The sequence below is a fragment of the Bacillus rossius genome, assembly GCF_032445375.1.
Source record: "Bacillus rossius redtenbacheri isolate Brsri chromosome 4 unlocalized genomic scaffold, Brsri_v3 Brsri_v3_scf4_2, whole genome shotgun sequence".
NCBI lineage: Eukaryota > Metazoa > Arthropoda > Insecta > Phasmatodea > Bacillidae > Bacillus > Bacillus rossius.
In genome coordinates, this window is record NW_026962011.1 from 45,533,292 (window position 1) to 45,550,489 (window position 17,198).

Sequence of the window (17,198 nt, forward strand, 5' to 3'; positions counted from 1 at the left end):
TTTTAAATTTGTAGAGGTTTTGTCATTAATAAAAGGTTAATAAATTATTAAATGGGTTTCACTAATTCTTGCTTTATTAATTCACAGGCCGCCGCGAGCGACACTAAGCGGATGAAACACAAAGGATGGAATTCCGTGTTACCCTCCATTGTGTTACTCGGTGGCTGGTGGTCCATGTTATCTCTGGTTATGACAAAGTGACATTTATTAGCTTGTTTATGTTTACCAAATGGATTGAAATGTTTGTACGATTTTGTAGGTAGAAGTTTTGCAGGTTTTGTTTTGTGATATTTCTGTTTGCACATGAATACGAAAGTTTCCAAAATGCCGGCAATAAAGGATTCAAATATCGTTAAAATTGCAGTTGAAATGGAGAATCAAGTAGCCCAACTTATTGAATTTAATCAGAAACAACCTCTTGCTACAATAATCACAGAACTGTGCAATGCATGGGGTTTGTCCGATTCAGAGAAGTTTGCTTTGCAGTTTTCGGAGAACAATAACGAGAACTACATCACCGAGAAAAACAGAAACGAAATAAAAAACGGTTCAGTTTTAAGACTTGCTTTATCACCTTCAACTACGGCACAGGATATCCTTCAGAAGTTGAATTCGGGAACAAATGAAGAGAAAACCAATGCACTAGAACGTCTGTCTAAAATCAGTACCGATGTCACTTTTGCGCTTGAATTCATTAACAAGCAGGGTCTAGCCTTAGTTATTAGCATGATAGAAGGTGAAAAATACAAAGCGAACACACTTGCTTACGCGTTGACATCATTTGTGGAACTCATGGATCATGGAATAGTATCCTGGGACATCCTCGAAGCACCTTTCATAAATAAAGTTGTGAGTTATGTGAACAATCTTGCAGTTTCCCACGATGCCAAGATCATTCAAGCTTCACTGTCGATCCTCGAGAACATTGTGTTGAACAGCTCGGGTAAATATACACAGGTCGAAAAAGAAGTTACGTTTCCTAATCTCGTGAAGCACCTGGAGAGTCAGAACCCAGCGATACAGTTGAACGCCATCGCGCTCATCAATGCTCTGTTCCTCAAGGCTGATCTCGGGAAGAGGAAGGCTGTGGCTGCCACGCTGTCCTCAAAACATGTTCGCAACGTGATGCTGAACCATATAATACAGTCTGCCTCGGGCCAGGTGAGTTAGCTCTTAACAATTTTTGAGGAAATTTCCTGACCTACATTATGGCACTTGGAAGTAGCTGAGATAGGAAAAAAATCAAGGGATAGAAATTCAGTTTGGAGGCGTATGAAGCTCAAAACACTGTGCAGGATGTCTGCATTGTGAAATGTCAGGTAAAATCAGGGAAAAGTCTGAGATTTTACTTGAAATCCTGGGAAAGTCACTTGAAGAGAAATTGTCATCCTTCAGTGTGCCATCACTTGGATTGTGAAAGCATTTTTTTTCAGGTGTATTTAAGTGCATAGTCAAAAATAGTATAAAATAGCATGGGTAATTCTCTGACATTGCAGCTTTTTAGAACGGAAAAAAAAAATAAAATTTGAAGACATGGTTTTAAGACACTACACATGTCCCTAAATGTACCTTGAAGGGATGGTTTCTTAATTCCTACTGATAAAATTTTAAATGTTACACTACAATAACAGTGTTTTCACACTGACACCACCATTTATTGGTTACCCGCGATTGTGTATCTCTTTGTTTAGCACAACTAAATAATTTAGATATGCTAATTCTTCCTTTTCATATATTGAAGTTTAACCCTGGATCCTGAAGGCATGATCCTGTTTGCTTGATCCTGTGGTAGGTGATGCTTGCTGTTTTAATGTAGTACATCACAAGATCCTGTAGATAAAAAAAAATATTGTCATGCTATAATGAATTATGACCGTAAGTAGTATTATTTTTGAACCCACAGTTATAAATTTTACTTATTTCCCAATTTCATACAATTATAGTAATAAGTTATACAATTACTTAGTATAGGTAATAAAACAAATAACATGAAACATAAGCATTAAAAATTCCTTACAATTGCAATGCAGTCATTATTTAAACAAATTTTATTATTAGAACACCTACGTTGACTAAAGTTCCCTAAACAAAAAACAAAAAAAAAACTCACAAGTGTAAACAATGAATGGCGGTGATTCCGTGAATACATACGACTTGTAATGTTAGCTGTGAACTTTTAGTTTTTCACAAACCAGTAAAAATTAAGAAACCTTCCTTTCAGTGTTAATTCAGGGACGACTGTGGTATATGGAAAACATATATTCGTTTTCTTTTTGTGGGTAAACAATGAATTGTGGCTGCAGCGTAAAAGCACAGGTATTGTGATGTAAGATATAAAAATGTAATATTTTGTAAACTAGTAGGAATTATGAAACCATTCCTTCGGAGTAAATTTAGGGACGTGCGTTGTGTGTGAAAACAATGTTTTCCGGTTTATTTTTCTTTTCGTTCTAAGAAGCCGCCCTGTCCGATAATTGCTATAGCATTATACAGGTTCAAGTGATTTTGGCAGTTTTTGAATTGTATCTTGCAGTGTTTCTTTTTTGCCTGCAGGTGGGAGCGGAGATGGCACATCAGCTGTACGTTCTCCAGACGTTAATGCTGGGCCTGCTGGAACAGAGGATGAACACAAAAATGGACCCCCAGGTAGCCTAATCATATAACCTCGTAATCAAGGTGGTTTTCCTTGGGAAGTGGAACTTCTTTGCTGAGAGGGGAAAGAATTCTTCGAGCGTTATAAAAATTCTGATGTCATGAGGGGAAATAGCTAGGTATGTGGTGGTGGAACCGGGAGAGGAGGGGAATAGTTAGGTTCGGGGTGGGGGAACCGGTAGAGGAGACAGCAGGGAAGGTAGAAATGATGCAGCATACTTGCTCACGAGCAAGCTTGCATACATGCATTCTTGCAATCATTCATACTTTCACACTTTAATACTTTCACACTTACTTACTTACTTACTTACTTGAATACTTGCACAAATTGCATAATTGCACACTTGCTTGATTGCATACTTGCATACTTACATATATGTTACACTTGCACACTTACATATCACGTGGTTTTGTTTCTGAAGCTCTGCACATCTGGTGTATGTGCAAGATTGTTTTACGAGGCAGGGAAGGATGTGTTTGGTCGGACAGGGCAGACCGAGGGTAATCATGTAATCATGTAGAGGGACAGCGGGGGACCTTGCTTCCGCCAGGACCAGGACGCCCACGAGAAGATCAAGGAGCTGAGGCGGATCGCCTTCGACTCGGACGGCTCGGGCGTGGGCGCGGACGTGATCGCCCGCCGCCAGCAGGGGGGCTTCTCCAAGGAGTACAAGAAGCTGGGGTTCAAGTGCGACATCAACCCCGCGCAGGACTTCACGGAGACCCCGCCGGGCATGCTGGCGCTCGACTGCATGGTGTACTTCGCCCGCCACCACACCGAGAGCTACACCAAGGTCGGGAAGGTTTCCGAACGCGCGGCGACAGCCGGCCGGCGACACAGCTTTCTAACCCATTTGCATCCACTCACTTTAATGTTAGACATACCATGGAATCCATAAACTTTTTTATATATTACTATTATTAAAGTTATTTTCTATTTTCGTTATATTTTTATTCTTTAAATAAAAATTTTAAAAATAGTTTAAGTTTTACGATAATATACCTTTGTTATAACAATACTAGCTACTCTGAGGGGTTATTTTCATTCTAAAGGGATTTTTTTCAAGTTTTTTGGGCAGATTAGCCATTTTGCATGCCAGTACGCCTATGGTGTTATTGGCCAGAAAAACAGCTGCGTACTAGTACGCTTGTAGATGCAAATGGGTTAAGGCCCGCCTCGAAAAAAGAAACACTATCAGTTGCACGTATGTAGAATGAGTTGTCAACATACACCGTTATGGAGCCACGTTATTCTCGTACAGATATTGAAAGTAAAAGAATTTTTTTGTACGTTTGTAATTCCCACTTGCAAAAATCCGGGTTGAACCCTGCCGGGAATCGAACCCGGGCCATCTTGGTGAGGGGTGATTGTTCTAAACACTCAGCCAGCGCACCTTTTACTGGTGTAAAAAGTTAATAATGAATAATTTTAAATATGGTTTAAGTACACCCATTTTAAAAATCTAGTTTTAGTGTGTTCGGAGATATCTTAGTTTGATGAAATCAGACTTACCTCCCTCCCCCCTTTTTTTTTCCACTTTATGAAATAGCTTATTTTAAAATTGGTGAAACACGTGTGTATCTAACATTAATGTGTAGTTTGTCATGTCTCACATTTCCAATTTCATTTAATTTGATTATACACACAGAATGATTAAAAAAAAAAATCCTCCTTTTCACTTCATTACAGACACCTATATTATTATAAAAAATTTTGAAATATTCGCATTGTAATTTGAAATGTATAATACAAGTATCAATTTTCTTATTGTACGTGTATGTACACTACTTATAAATCAAAATTCCCAAAAAATTTTAAACCTCCCTCTTGATTATATTCGTTTATATAATAATTTTTATAAACCAAAGTTGACTTAACTTTTCACCCTCTTTTGAAAGTTATTATTTCTCAGTTATACATTATTTGCTCTTGGTTTATTACCTCCTGCTTGATGTGGGTGCACAATGTATCATGCAAAATGTAAAATGCAAAAAAATTATAAAATGAATGCTTTTCGTATATTATTTATCACCCTTGGCATAATTTGAAAGAATTCTACATTAAATTTTCATTGTGTAAGTTTATTTACAACACGATGTTAGATGTTTAGACATCACTGACAAGTACTGTAAATCTTGCTCATGTATCTTGATTTTTTATTTATTTACAGTATTTTAAAATTCTATCTTACCTTACAACATTAGCCATTATTCTGTTATTTCATAGCGAGTCAAAATGAAAGCAATTGATCATAAACAAATCCCGTAGTCTCGTAGCAAATTTTGCAAAGTTTTCACTGTTTCTAGTTCTAGGTGATACGTGTCGTAAAAACCATTGCTACTGTTATAACTTAGCGAAAAACTAAACATCTGTCTATCGAAGTGTAATGTTTGGTTTGAAAAATAATAATAGATAGCACCTCTTACACAAATCTTTGTAGAACCAACAAAATGTTAAATTTCTTTGACGCCATGTTGTGACTTTCAAGTGGTGATCCTCCTGTTATACACTGGACTTCCCTGTACCTCTTACAATACTGTGTTTAGAATTTTTCCTGCCTAAAAATGCTTGTCAAAATAGCTGTTCTAGCCTTTAATCACTATACAGAAAATAATTTTTTGAATAGGGAATCATGAAATGAGACTTGTATAGACAAGTGCAAAGGTTCCTTAAATGTTGTTGAGAAACTTTTGATAAATCTTGGCACGGTTTCCGAACGACACGCAAACACCTGGAGCTCGGCACGCCGTTTGGCGACCCAGCCAGGCGGGTGGTTTCAGGCCTTTGCGAGTATTACTAGAGTCCCGGAAATTTCGCGGATTCCTCCGGCCTCAGGATAAAATTCAAAGTTATAGGTGTGCTCGACCCATGTTTTACTTTCCCATTGGTGGGCAAACGAGGAGGCAAAGAAAGTGCTGTGTAATCAATTTTTAGATAATAAAACTGCTTAAAAATAGCACCATTTTCCACCTTGAAATACAAATTTTCCCGGGGGAGGACCCCCGGACCCCCCCCCCACCCCCCACCACGCTTCAATTTAGGGGGATCGATAATTGTTTATAAAAAGGTATAATGCCCCCCCTTTGGAAATGTAGTTGTTGCGCCCCGGGCCCCAAGCGTCGCGCGCGGACCCACGGGTGTAAACGATGGAACAGACAGGAGAGTGGCACGGGCCGCAGGTGGTGCTGGAGAACTCGTGCCGCGCGGACGAGCACGAGTGCCCGTTCGGCCGCACCAGCGTGGAGCTGTGCAAGCTGCTGTGCGAGGTGCTGCGCATCGGGGAGCCGCCCAGCGAGCAGGGCCAGGTCTACCACCCCATGTTCTTCACGCACGACCGCCCCGTCGACGAGTTCTTCTGCATCTGCATCGTGATGCTCAACAAGACGTGGAAGGAGATGAGGGCCACCACCGAGGACTTCGTCAAGGTCGGTGTCTTGAGTAGGCCGGTCCGTTTCACGCTCCAATTGCGGTACAGAGTAAGTGGCGAACACTGGTGCCGAAAATATGCTACCTGTCATGCTAAAATCAATTCTTATTTTGTATACCATCGTTAATCATAATAAGTTTGAATATAATTTTTTTTTTAATTATACTATTTATTGATTTGTCTAATACCATAAAACAGTGTCTACTATCAGTGTTATTTTAGTCTTCATTTCTGACCAAAAAAAAATTAGGTGCTAAACATATTATTTCACAGGCAAAACTGTGATTCTGATTAGTATATTTAATTTTTGTACCTGTAAGTCACAGGAAACGTTAATGAGTACAAAACTGTTGTTATTATAGTGGAGTTAAACCTTTCATTATAAAAAAATATATAAATTTTATATTTAATAAATACATTATTTAAAAAAAAAAATTTGGTTTTTAATGAAACCACTTTAAACCATGGTAGTTCAAATCAGCCAACCCTGGTTCCCTTCACCAATTGCCTTTGTGGGAGGCGAGTGATCTCGCCACCCGACCACTGTGGCCGTGTAAAGGAACGTAGTCACGGTGCGCCGGCAGGAAGTGGTTTTGTGGGAGGCGAGTGATCTCGCCACCCGACCACTGCGGCCGTGTAAAGGACGGCAGTCACGGTGCGCCGGCAGGAAGTGGTTTTGTGGGAGGCGAGTGATCTCGCCACCCGACCACTGCGGCCGCGTGAAGGACGGCGGTCACGGTGGGCCGGCAGGAAGTGGTTTTGTGGGAGGCGAGTGATCTCGCCACCCGACCACTGCGGCCGTGTAAAGGACGGCAGTCACGGTGCGCCGGCAGGAAGTGGTTTTGTGGGAGGCGAGTGATCTCGCCACCCGACCACTGTGGCCGTGTAAAGGAACGTAGTCACGGTGCGCCGGCAGGAAGTGGTTTTGTGGGAGGCGAGTGATCTCGCCACCCGACCACTGCGGCCGTGTAAAGGACGGCAGTCACGGTGCGCCGGCAGGAAGTGGTTTTGTGGGAGGCGAGTGATCTCGCCACCCGACCACTGCGGCCGCGTGAAGGACGGCGGTCACGGTGGGCCGGCAGGAAGTGTCGTGTCGGCGCAGGTGTTCAGCGTGGTGCGGGAGCAGATCACCCGCGCGCTCGCCGCCCAGCCGACCGGCCTCGACAAGTTCCGCGCCAGGCTGCAGCAGCTCACGTACCAGGAGATCACCAACCTGTGGCAGCAGGAGCGCACGCAGCGCGAGGAGTGGGAGACGCACGCCCGCCCCATCGTGGAGCTCAAGGAGCAGATCACGCCCGAGATCGTGGAGCTGATCCACCAGCAGCGGCTGGGGTTCCTCGTCGAGGGCACGCGCTTCACCAAGTACTCGTCCCGCGGCCAGGTGGGGCCCGCATCGCCTTCTCTTCCGTGCCTTCTGCCGGCCGTGGGGAGGGAGAGGTGAAACTTCTTTGGGCCCGGTGGGAGTAAAATTTCAAGTTTGAATTTTTAATGCAACTTTTTAGTAAACCATTTTTGTGTAATTTTAATTATTGTTTATTTAGAAAATTGTCTTTTATCTCTCTTTCTCTCTCTGTGTTTTACCCCTTACAATATACTTACGAGTCGAGGTTTGAATTACCAAAGAAGTTTCACTTCTATCATATGTACTGATTTATACACACTTTTTTTTATTGACTTTTACTTGTATTTAATGTATCTTCAAGTATGGTCATTATAGTTTGAAAAATACTACAAAATTCAGGAAAAATTTATCCACATCCTTTAGTGAGGAACCATCCCAGCATTTACCCCGAGAGGTGTCGGGGGAAACCTTGGGAAATTCAAAATTAGTATGGCAGGAACAGGATTGGTACCCAGGTACAGTGAAATTTGAGTTCACTGTACAGCCTCTCTACATGGAGGGGGAGGTGTATCTGTGTACATCCTTCCACTCCTATTCCCCAACCGAAATTCACTAAACCAGAGTAACATTTTGCTTTTGTAGTCATGTTCTATAAACACATGAGTAATTTGGTTTTTTGAAGAAGTTTTTATATCTACTTAATATGAATCACTTCGATTCTTTTAGGAATCTCTTTAGTGGGACTTTAATGAACAATGGCAATTAGTTTCCTTACTGTATAATAATGTATGATAAACAAAAAGAAATTATTCATTGGCACAAATTGAAATAGTACAACTAAGTATACAATTTGTAAGGCCTATGAGAATATTTAAATTTAAATCCAAAATTAGTTTATGAACATTGATTTCAAGAATTCAAGAATTGTGTAAAGCCATCCGAATGTACTTTGTTTATAGTTTAGCCACTGAGTATGTATTTGTAACCTTACTGTCAAGCCAACTCGACCAGTTAAATGAATATCATACTGAAACACGACTTGAAGTACCTATAAATAAAAAAACTTCGGTAGACCCTTGGCTTAAAAAAATCAACTCATCAATGTCCCATGTTTTTGTTCTGATAAAACAAGGATAAATATTGAGAGGTATTGTCCTGAGCGGAATGGCACGGATTGTTATAGCTGGCATTTGTAACAGCTAGGCTGTGTAGAGACTGTGACTAATTGTGTGCCAACCATTAAAGGCTTTCTCCTGTTGGTTGACATGTTACAATTACAAATAAATAAATAAATAAATAAAACATTGATTGATGGTCGTATCTTTAGTTTCCTGCAATGGTGCATGTCCGCTCACCCTACCAAGGCGCTTGGCGTGGGACTGTAGCCTTGCGTGTGGTGTGTTTGCCCAGAGGATCAAGGACAAGTTCTGGTACGTGCGCCTGTCCCCCAACCACAAGGTGTTCCACTACGGCGACTGCGACGAGAAGAGCGTGCCGACGCTGGAGGAGCTGCCGAACAAGCTGGCGGTGGTGGACGTCAAGGCGCTGGTCACCGGGAAGGAGTGCCCGCACATGAAGGACGTCAAGTGAGTTCCCGAGCCGGTGCGGGCGTGGCCCAGCCACCCAACACACCTCATTTTGATATCAAACAGGGGGTCCAGCGTCAGATGAAACACGGAAAAATCTGGAATAATCAGGAAATTTCGGAGAATAGTCAGGTTAGAGATTTAAATAAGAAGGCACATTTGCTGACCTGGCCACAGGCTGGAACCAGTGGAGATGATTAGACTGTGAATATTTGTTTTATAGTTACCTATAATTCAATGATAAATATCAAAATATTCTCCAAGTTGCTTGGATTCTGGGTTCTAGTCGTGTCAAAGGCCTCAGGTACAGTAGAACCTAATTTTTTACCTGGGATTTACGAATTCCGGTGATAAACATATTTTTTTTTTTTGGCTATGGGAAAATTCATTAAGGTATTAAGCTTATCCACTCAACCAACTTCAAAAAACGATCCAAAGACAATAATAATTACATTATTCTGAAGAGTTGGGTTTTGCAAGACAAATGGTCCTTTCATTATTTCATGGATATTCCTAGCTGTTAACTTTTATTAAAATATTTTTTTATAAGTGTAATAATTTTTTTATAAAATTATTAAAGTTATGATTATATAAATTAACATATCACTTGGTTTGTCATATATGTGCTTTAACTAAAGAAATGTATTTTTTACTCTTAGACTTCCCTACAATTTCACCCAAGATTTGATGTCGGTCATCCAAAAATTTTAAAACTTGCTACTCAAGAAATTTTTGGGTCTCTACCTATATTTACAACACAACCTATTATATCATGTATTAATATACTCATTAAACAGACCTCTGTTAACTTGGGTGTTCCATCCCTTATTCATTGTAATACATACATACTTGCTACTCCAGTATTAGTTTTTTTATTATTTATTTTGTATCAATGACTTATTCTCTTTTGAACAAACATTTACATTTTTCCTGGAGCAAATTTTTATTGTTCTACATAAATTAAATGCTGATCCAGAAAAAAAAAAAAAAAGCTGTTATTTGTATTACAAGATATTGCTGCACCACAGCATGTTGGTACACTGTTGCTCCAGTATCTAGTGAGATGAGAAGCTACCTAGGGGCTAGGTGACTGTTTTGTGGTCTAAATTATGGTACAGTAGGTCACTGATGAGTCATGTTAAACAAATACACCATTTATTACGGTATACTGTATCTTTGGTGCGACTTGAAATTTAGTGTAGGTTAACCTGAAACTGGGAATAGGAAAACAATTTTTAAGAACCTGAACCGAATCGAGAACCGGAAAAAAAGTGGAACCAACAAATCACTAATTTGTATGTATTTGTACATGTTTATTTATGTATATTTATGGGAAGCGTATAACTATTGGATAGTACTTTAATAAACATTTAAATTAAAACCAATTTTACCACAAACTTTAGAAAGTTTTTTTGTTGCTTTGGTTGATGTTTGAAAATAAAGAGGTAATAACCGGTAAAATGAGTTGAATGTAGTGTTTTCATCACACAATCATACAGTAATGCATGGGTTGGATTCTTGGATTAAACATTCTCTTCTCTCTGACGGTGTGTATGTTATGCGTGCTATCAGGGGAAGGAAGACGACCCACCAACTTGCCTTCTCGCTCACTCTCGACTCGGTGGAAACCACTTCGTTGGACTTTGTCGCCCCGGAGGAACAGGTGTTTGATTACTGGACAGATGGCATCAATGCTTTGTTGGGTAAGTATGGATGATGCTTGCTGTTTGATTCTTTAACATTTTATTGCAGGAATCAGGTGAAAGGTTCACTGTGCTGGTTCAGTGTGTTGCTTGCCTGGAGAATCAAAATTAGCCGAATCATTGCAGATGTCTCATAACTCATAACTAACAGTTCTTCGAATCTGTTTACCCAAATATACTCTTGATTGTTTTAATATTTATCTAAATTCATAACCATCACAAATCTCCAATCCTATGTTCTATAATCAACTGTCGCTAGGATTGCTGAGTGCCGTGGTTTCCAATGATTTCCAGAGAGTGTTCGGTATTGAGTTCTACAGAATTTTCTGTTAATGTTTTATCCTTCTTATTGCGCCCTGCATTTCTTTGTCAGTTAGAATTTTACATTGCTTACATTCAGGGGTGCAACAATGGGGGGGGGGGGGGGGGGGGGGCAAGGGTATTTTGCCCCCCTCTGAAACCTTGAAGTGGGGGCAAACGGGGACAAAGAAAGTGCTGTGTAATCAATTTTTAGATAGTAAAACTGCTTAAATAGCACCATTTTCCACCTTGAAATACAAATTTTCCCAGGGGTTGGAAATTTAGTTGTTGTGCCCCTGCTTACATTAATTTTATTTATAAGCTAAACATTGCCTGTCTGTGTTATCATTTTTTGTTTCCGAAATTCTTAATTTATGTTCTGGAAAGGTAACAAGATAATGAGCAAGGAAGCAGAGAAGGACTTGGAGACTTTGCTCTCGATGGACATAAAGCTGCGGCTGCTGGATGCAGAGGGGGTGGACATCCCTCAGGATCCACCGCCCATCCCGGCCGATCCTCCCAACTACGACTTCTGCTATGAGCTTAAATGATGCACAGGGTCATCATTTTTGGCTCGTGGCCACAATCCCAACATTCTCATTAAGTGGCGTGCATTTTTCCTGCACGTCAATTGTTCAGTATGTATATTTATGTATTTCCAAAGGTAAGTTAAGAACTTTATTTATGCATCATTCACATTTAATTGCCATTCCTATATATATTTTAAAAAAATATATAAATGAGACCACATGTTATTTATGTAACAGATTAACAGAATGTCCTGCATGAATTTCACTGTTTCAAAGTATTGTGTTGTGAATTTCCATTTTATGCCCTAAACTATATAGTAGTAGTATTCCATTTAGAATCTTTTTTTTTTATGTGAGTGAAATCAGGCAATACTTTGACTGAAAACGATTTGATCTTATTTGGCTGAATGTACAGTAGGTATTCCCCCTTCCCACCACACCATTTTCACAACAATCAATAATATCCTACTTAGGTATTTTCTTCAATGTTTTGTACATTTTATTATTAAAGTTTGGATTGTCCGAGGCTTCGTTGTCATGTGTTTAGGGTAGCTGGTTCAGTCCCACCCTCAGTAATAACTCAGTTTATAAAGGCATAGTCAAGTGAAACGTTAACAAATTTTAAGCTTGTTGGTTTATTATTACATACTTAGTTTAATGAAAACTATTTGTTAGTGTACCTGAATTTATATATTTTATTTAGCTTGTATTTTAAAGTTTGAGGATGAGGTTCTATTTTTCAGTCTCAGAACTACATAGAATTTAAATTTAAAAAAAAAAAGGCTTGACTGGTTAATATTTGTTTAATTAGATTTAATATGTGGAATTGTCGTAAATACTATACTGGTAATTTCAAAGTGAAACGTTTTTTGTTTGTTTTATAGACTGAGTTTAAGTTTATGAATGTGGTAAGAGATTTTTTCTTCTGGTAGTACACAGTGAATAATATTTTTTTTTGTTTTAAAAAATAAACAGGTTTTTATCAAAAAATGCTGCTCTATAACAAACACATTGCCAAGTACTCGTAAAAAAAAGCAGTTTTATCTCTTATCACATTCACTGAACAATCTTGTATAACCACAACATTCAAATTAAATTTTCTCTTCATTTTACATTGAAGTGGCTGTATAAAAGATATTATATATGTTCACAATGAAATAAATACCTTGTTGATAAATTTTTCATGCAGTAGATCAATAATGCATGGGGATATTTGTATCTAAACAGTCACAGGAAATATTCAGATCTGAAATAGAGTAATGTAGAAATACTGGAGATTGGCTGTGGAAATCATGGACACTAGCAGTAATCATTATGTTCTCATTTTTAGTGGTCTGTTTTGATTGTTTTGTTAAGATTGCCTCATTTATGTAGTGAAAAGTTATTTTCTCAGCATATTACCTAATTAGTAATTAGGTTATAGCCTGCTGAAGAGACAGTCATTTTCAGTCAGATGGGAGACACATCAGACAGTGTTATTTTGAAGTGGAAAACTATTAAAAAATACTACCTTTTAAAAATACATTAATTGAGAAATGTACTGCAGTTTTTGTAATGACTAGAATGAAAATTTGTTGATCATTTTGTCTACATGAATGTGATATTATGGCCATTTATAATTTTTCTTCTCGGCAAAAAACTTCTCTACATATATGTAGCAAGCAAATAAAATAATTGTCTCTTTAGTTTAGTTATGTAATGTTATCTGACTGGTAAGTAGTTACTCTGTGGGTTTCATGAATCTCATTCAGACAATTAGCGACTAAATCAAGGATTGTGGTATGTCTAATTGTATAGGGATTAGTGATGGGTAAAATCCCATTTTTCTTATATCAAAATCCAGAATTCAAATCCTTAAGAGTATGATTATACCCCTTGAATCTTAATCTTATGTCTCAAGGGTCAAAAATAATATAATATACAAGAAATTAAAAGTATTAACTTGGTGTAGAAACATTCAACCCTTTAATTGTTTGTTTCACAAATTAAGTTCCGAGATTCTGTACAGATTGTATTTTATTTATGAAATACATATTAAAAGTACATTATCTTGGGGAATGGTAACAGGATCTGCATGAAGAAAAAAAATTGGCCTTGGATATTTCAGAGATTATCATTCTTGAATTTTTTTTTATTTACTTGTTATTTATTACCTCTTAATATTTTTCTTCACATCTTTCTCCTAGAATATCAAATTTTTCAGATACTAAGGTTTTTATTTCAGAATGTGAGGATTTGATTGGTCCATCTCTAATAGTAATCAAATCATTGTATTTTTAATTGGTATGATACAAACTGAACACAACAATTTTGAATTTGGTGTAACTGTTCACACAGTTCAACAATATTTTGTGCTTTGAATAAATATTTAAGATCTGGAAGTATATAGCTGCAAATATAAAGTGTAATTTTATAGCATTTATTATTTCTGTATTATTAAAAATAGTTTAGTACATAGCAGTATTTTTCTCTTATTTTTTATCAATAAAAATGATATTACTTTATAAATAATGCTGGAATTGTGTTATATTTTAATATTGAAGCATTTTTACCCAATGGTTATTTTTGCAAACAATTGTACATGTACCAAAGATAAATAGATCTTAAAATAATGATATTATTTAGTTACTAAATGCACTGAAAAAATATTTTTGTAAGTGTTAGTATGTAATGGCCTTAAATTTAGTAGGAAGTGAAATAAGATGTATGTAATGTAAATTTCATAGATCAAATATACACTATGAATGTCAGTTCTACTTTTTAAATGTAATGTCCTTTAGCTCTCAGACACACACCCAAATTGTAATTGGCACTGTTATTTTTTGAAATTTTGCAATGTACTAATTTTAGAATGTATATACTGTAGAAAAAGTTGAAAGAAAGTCTGATAATGTATGTTGCTTTGAACATTTATATTGGATTCACAATTTGAAGAACATTAGTACAGCAACCAAAGCAACATATTGCTGCTGAAAGATTGTACATTTACTCATTGTCTTAAGTTATTACCGGTGTAATTTACTGTGGTCATGACCATTTTGTAAATGGAAAAATCCTTGTTACGAAGTACATTCTAAATTTCTTTTCATTTTTCTAGTAGTTATTTTACCCCATTCTTGCTAAACCAAAATTATTTATTTGTATTATTTGCAATTGTGAAACCCTGCGAAAAATTTTGGATGCACTCAGTTTTGGAGCTTATTATGTGATAAAAAAGCTAGGAGTGATGAATATATGTAGGCACAGAGTATGACACAGGAGTGTTATAAAGAGAAAAAAAATATTGGCAAAAGTAATCAAGTTGGTAGGAAAAAATCCAGAAGAAATAATGAATGAGTACAAAAAGTATAGAAAATAGGTTAATAACTGACACAATGAAGAAAGCACAGACAAAGCAGTACCAATAAAGTAGTACCTCTAATAATCTTGATAAATACACAGTAGAAAGTAGACATCTGAGATTAGGTTTTTCGAGTTAAGTCAACTTTGAGTTGATCCTAAGCTAAATCTCATGAGGTCGAGTTGAGTAAATTAAATTTTTCAAATATTTATTAACATTTAGTACACAAAAAAAAATATCTATCAACCAAAATGTAACTCTGCCTATACTGGGTTAAGCATCACAAGATGGGAAAATAATTACCAGGTTTGAAAAATAGTTTTTTGACGTGACAACGTCTAATAAATCGATGAACGCCGGCTGCACGCACAAAAAAGTGTCCCACTACGGCTGTCCCACTACGGAGGTTTTCTGTTTGCTCATTCTACGCATGCGTGGCATCTTTCTTCCACTCGACTGGAACGACCATCAATTTGACTTTTCAATCATATTTTCGTCATTTGAATTATTAATATTATGTAATTTAACGATCGTCCACCGATTTTCAGCACAATCGGTACGGTTTTTTAACAGTAATGTTGAAAATTCAATTACATTTTGAAACAACAATAGTGTTTTACAGTTACACATAATAATTCAAATTACACCCGGGATCTTTTGCACAATGTTTTAAAAATATTGTAACACATTATAAATAAGTATTTGTGATGCGTATTTGTTATAAAATCATGTTAATATAAACCCTTACCGTGAACAAAGTGTGTGTGTATATATATATGTATATATATATATGTGTGTATATATATATATATATATATATATATATATATATATATATATATATATATATATATAGAGAGAGAGAGAGAGAGAGAGAGAGAGAGAGAGAGGAGAGAGAGAGACAGACACACACACACACACACCATTTGAAACTACATTACCTTAGTATGGCCTCGTGGGCGTGTGGTTAGCGTACCTAACTCTTAAACCAAAGGTTATCGGTTGGAAACCCAGCAGCTGTGAATTTTTTTTTTTTTACTTTAAAAAATAAATATGGCGCACACAACATTTCAAAAGTAGTAAATATATTTGAATTAATGAATGCAAATAAAAGTAAATTTGTTAATTCAATTGCACATTTCATTTCACTCCTTTGTATCCATACAAAATAGTGATAATTCAATAAAAATGATTCAATTTTATTCATAAAAGTATGCAGAGGTAGATTTTATCATGAAAAATTTAAAAAAAATTCTTCCTCAAAGAACATAGGTAATATTTTTAATGCCTAAATGGTTTGGTTGCAAAAACCTATTATGGCTGAGTCTCAGGCCGAATATGATATTTGTTATTTCCTTTTCTTCTGGATCAATCATTTCATCAATGTTTTGTTATGACGTCACGTTAAACTATCGTCCGTAAACCGACTTTACAGACAACCAATTTTTTTCAATATTAATAATTAACAACACAATTACACTAAAAATTTCCAGGTTAATCAAGGAATCCTCCAATTAACACACAAAATTATTATTTAAGTTATTGGTTATATACCAGGTTGGCCTGGCCAGGCAACCAAAAATAGTAACAATTTTCTGGTCCTCTTGACTATATTGTTCTGTGTATATGAAATAACTTTTGTTAGTCTTTTCACTAAAAGATAGGATTATCTATTTATTAAATAGAAAAATTGTATTTTTTCTATAAAAATACAAAGATTTACTTTAATTATGACAGTTATTTTCCTTTACTAGTTAAAATACGGAAAATATGTGTAAAAAATCTTACTAACCTTTATTTTAATTAAAATTGTAACAGGAAGTTATAAACATTAGGGTTGTCTAGTATTGTCAAGCAATCTAGTCCTTGAACTTGTTTCTGTAATTTTTTTTTGGTTTGTGTATTATTGTTTTTTTATTGTGCGTACCATTTAAGGCTTCTAACTGTAGGAAGATCTGTGTCAAAAATCCAATAGATAAATCATGACAGTTTATTTTAATTCAGTTTTTAAAATTAATAATATGTAATTAAACTTGAGTGTAGGTTTCCCCAATTTAGTGGCATATTTAAGGCCAAAGATTATGTTCTGGTTAATATAAGATAGATAGTACTTTGCATTTATATTAATTATTGATTGTATATTTTGACAATAGTGTTTGTTACCTCTTGGTAATAATTTGTTTGTATGTAAGTAAAGTATTAAGTAAATATTTTTCAGTGAAAAATGTACAACTTTTACTTACAAGATTAAACTTATCCATGTTATTTTCTCATTCTATCCAATTAATATGCCCATTATGCTATTAAGGGATTGTTT

General features: G+C 36.6%; 1 protein-coding gene across 1 annotated transcript; it reads left to right on the plus strand.

The window, feature by feature from the left end:
- Positions 1–175: 175 nt before the first annotated feature.
- LOC134541937 (engulfment and cell motility protein 1) lies at positions 176–14,629 on the plus strand. The gene is made up of 8 exons (XM_063385690.1): positions 176–1,161; positions 2,554–2,646; positions 3,204–3,446; positions 5,833–6,078; positions 7,183–7,461; positions 8,833–9,008; positions 10,581–10,711; positions 11,399–14,629. The coding sequence occupies exons 1-8, from the start codon at positions 304–306 to the stop codon at positions 11,560–11,562; spliced, it is 2,190 nt and encodes a 729-aa protein (XP_063241760.1). The 5' UTR covers positions 176–303; the 3' UTR covers positions 11,563–14,629.
- Positions 14,630–17,198: the final 2,569 nt, after the last annotated feature.

Bases quoted from the DNA above. Each gene is read 5' to 3' on its own strand.
- LOC134541937 (XM_063385690.1), top strand. From the start codon at position 304: ATGAATACGAAAGTTTCCAAAATGCCGGCAATAAAGGATTCAAATATC. The intron at 7,462-8,832 runs GTGGGGCCCGCA...GTGTTTGCCCAG, and splicing joins AGTACTCGTCCCGCGGCCAG to AGGATCAAGGACAAGTTCTG. The intron at 10,712-11,398 runs GTAAGTATGGAT...TGTTCTGGAAAG, and splicing joins TGGCATCAATGCTTTGTTGG to GTAACAAGATAATGAGCAAG.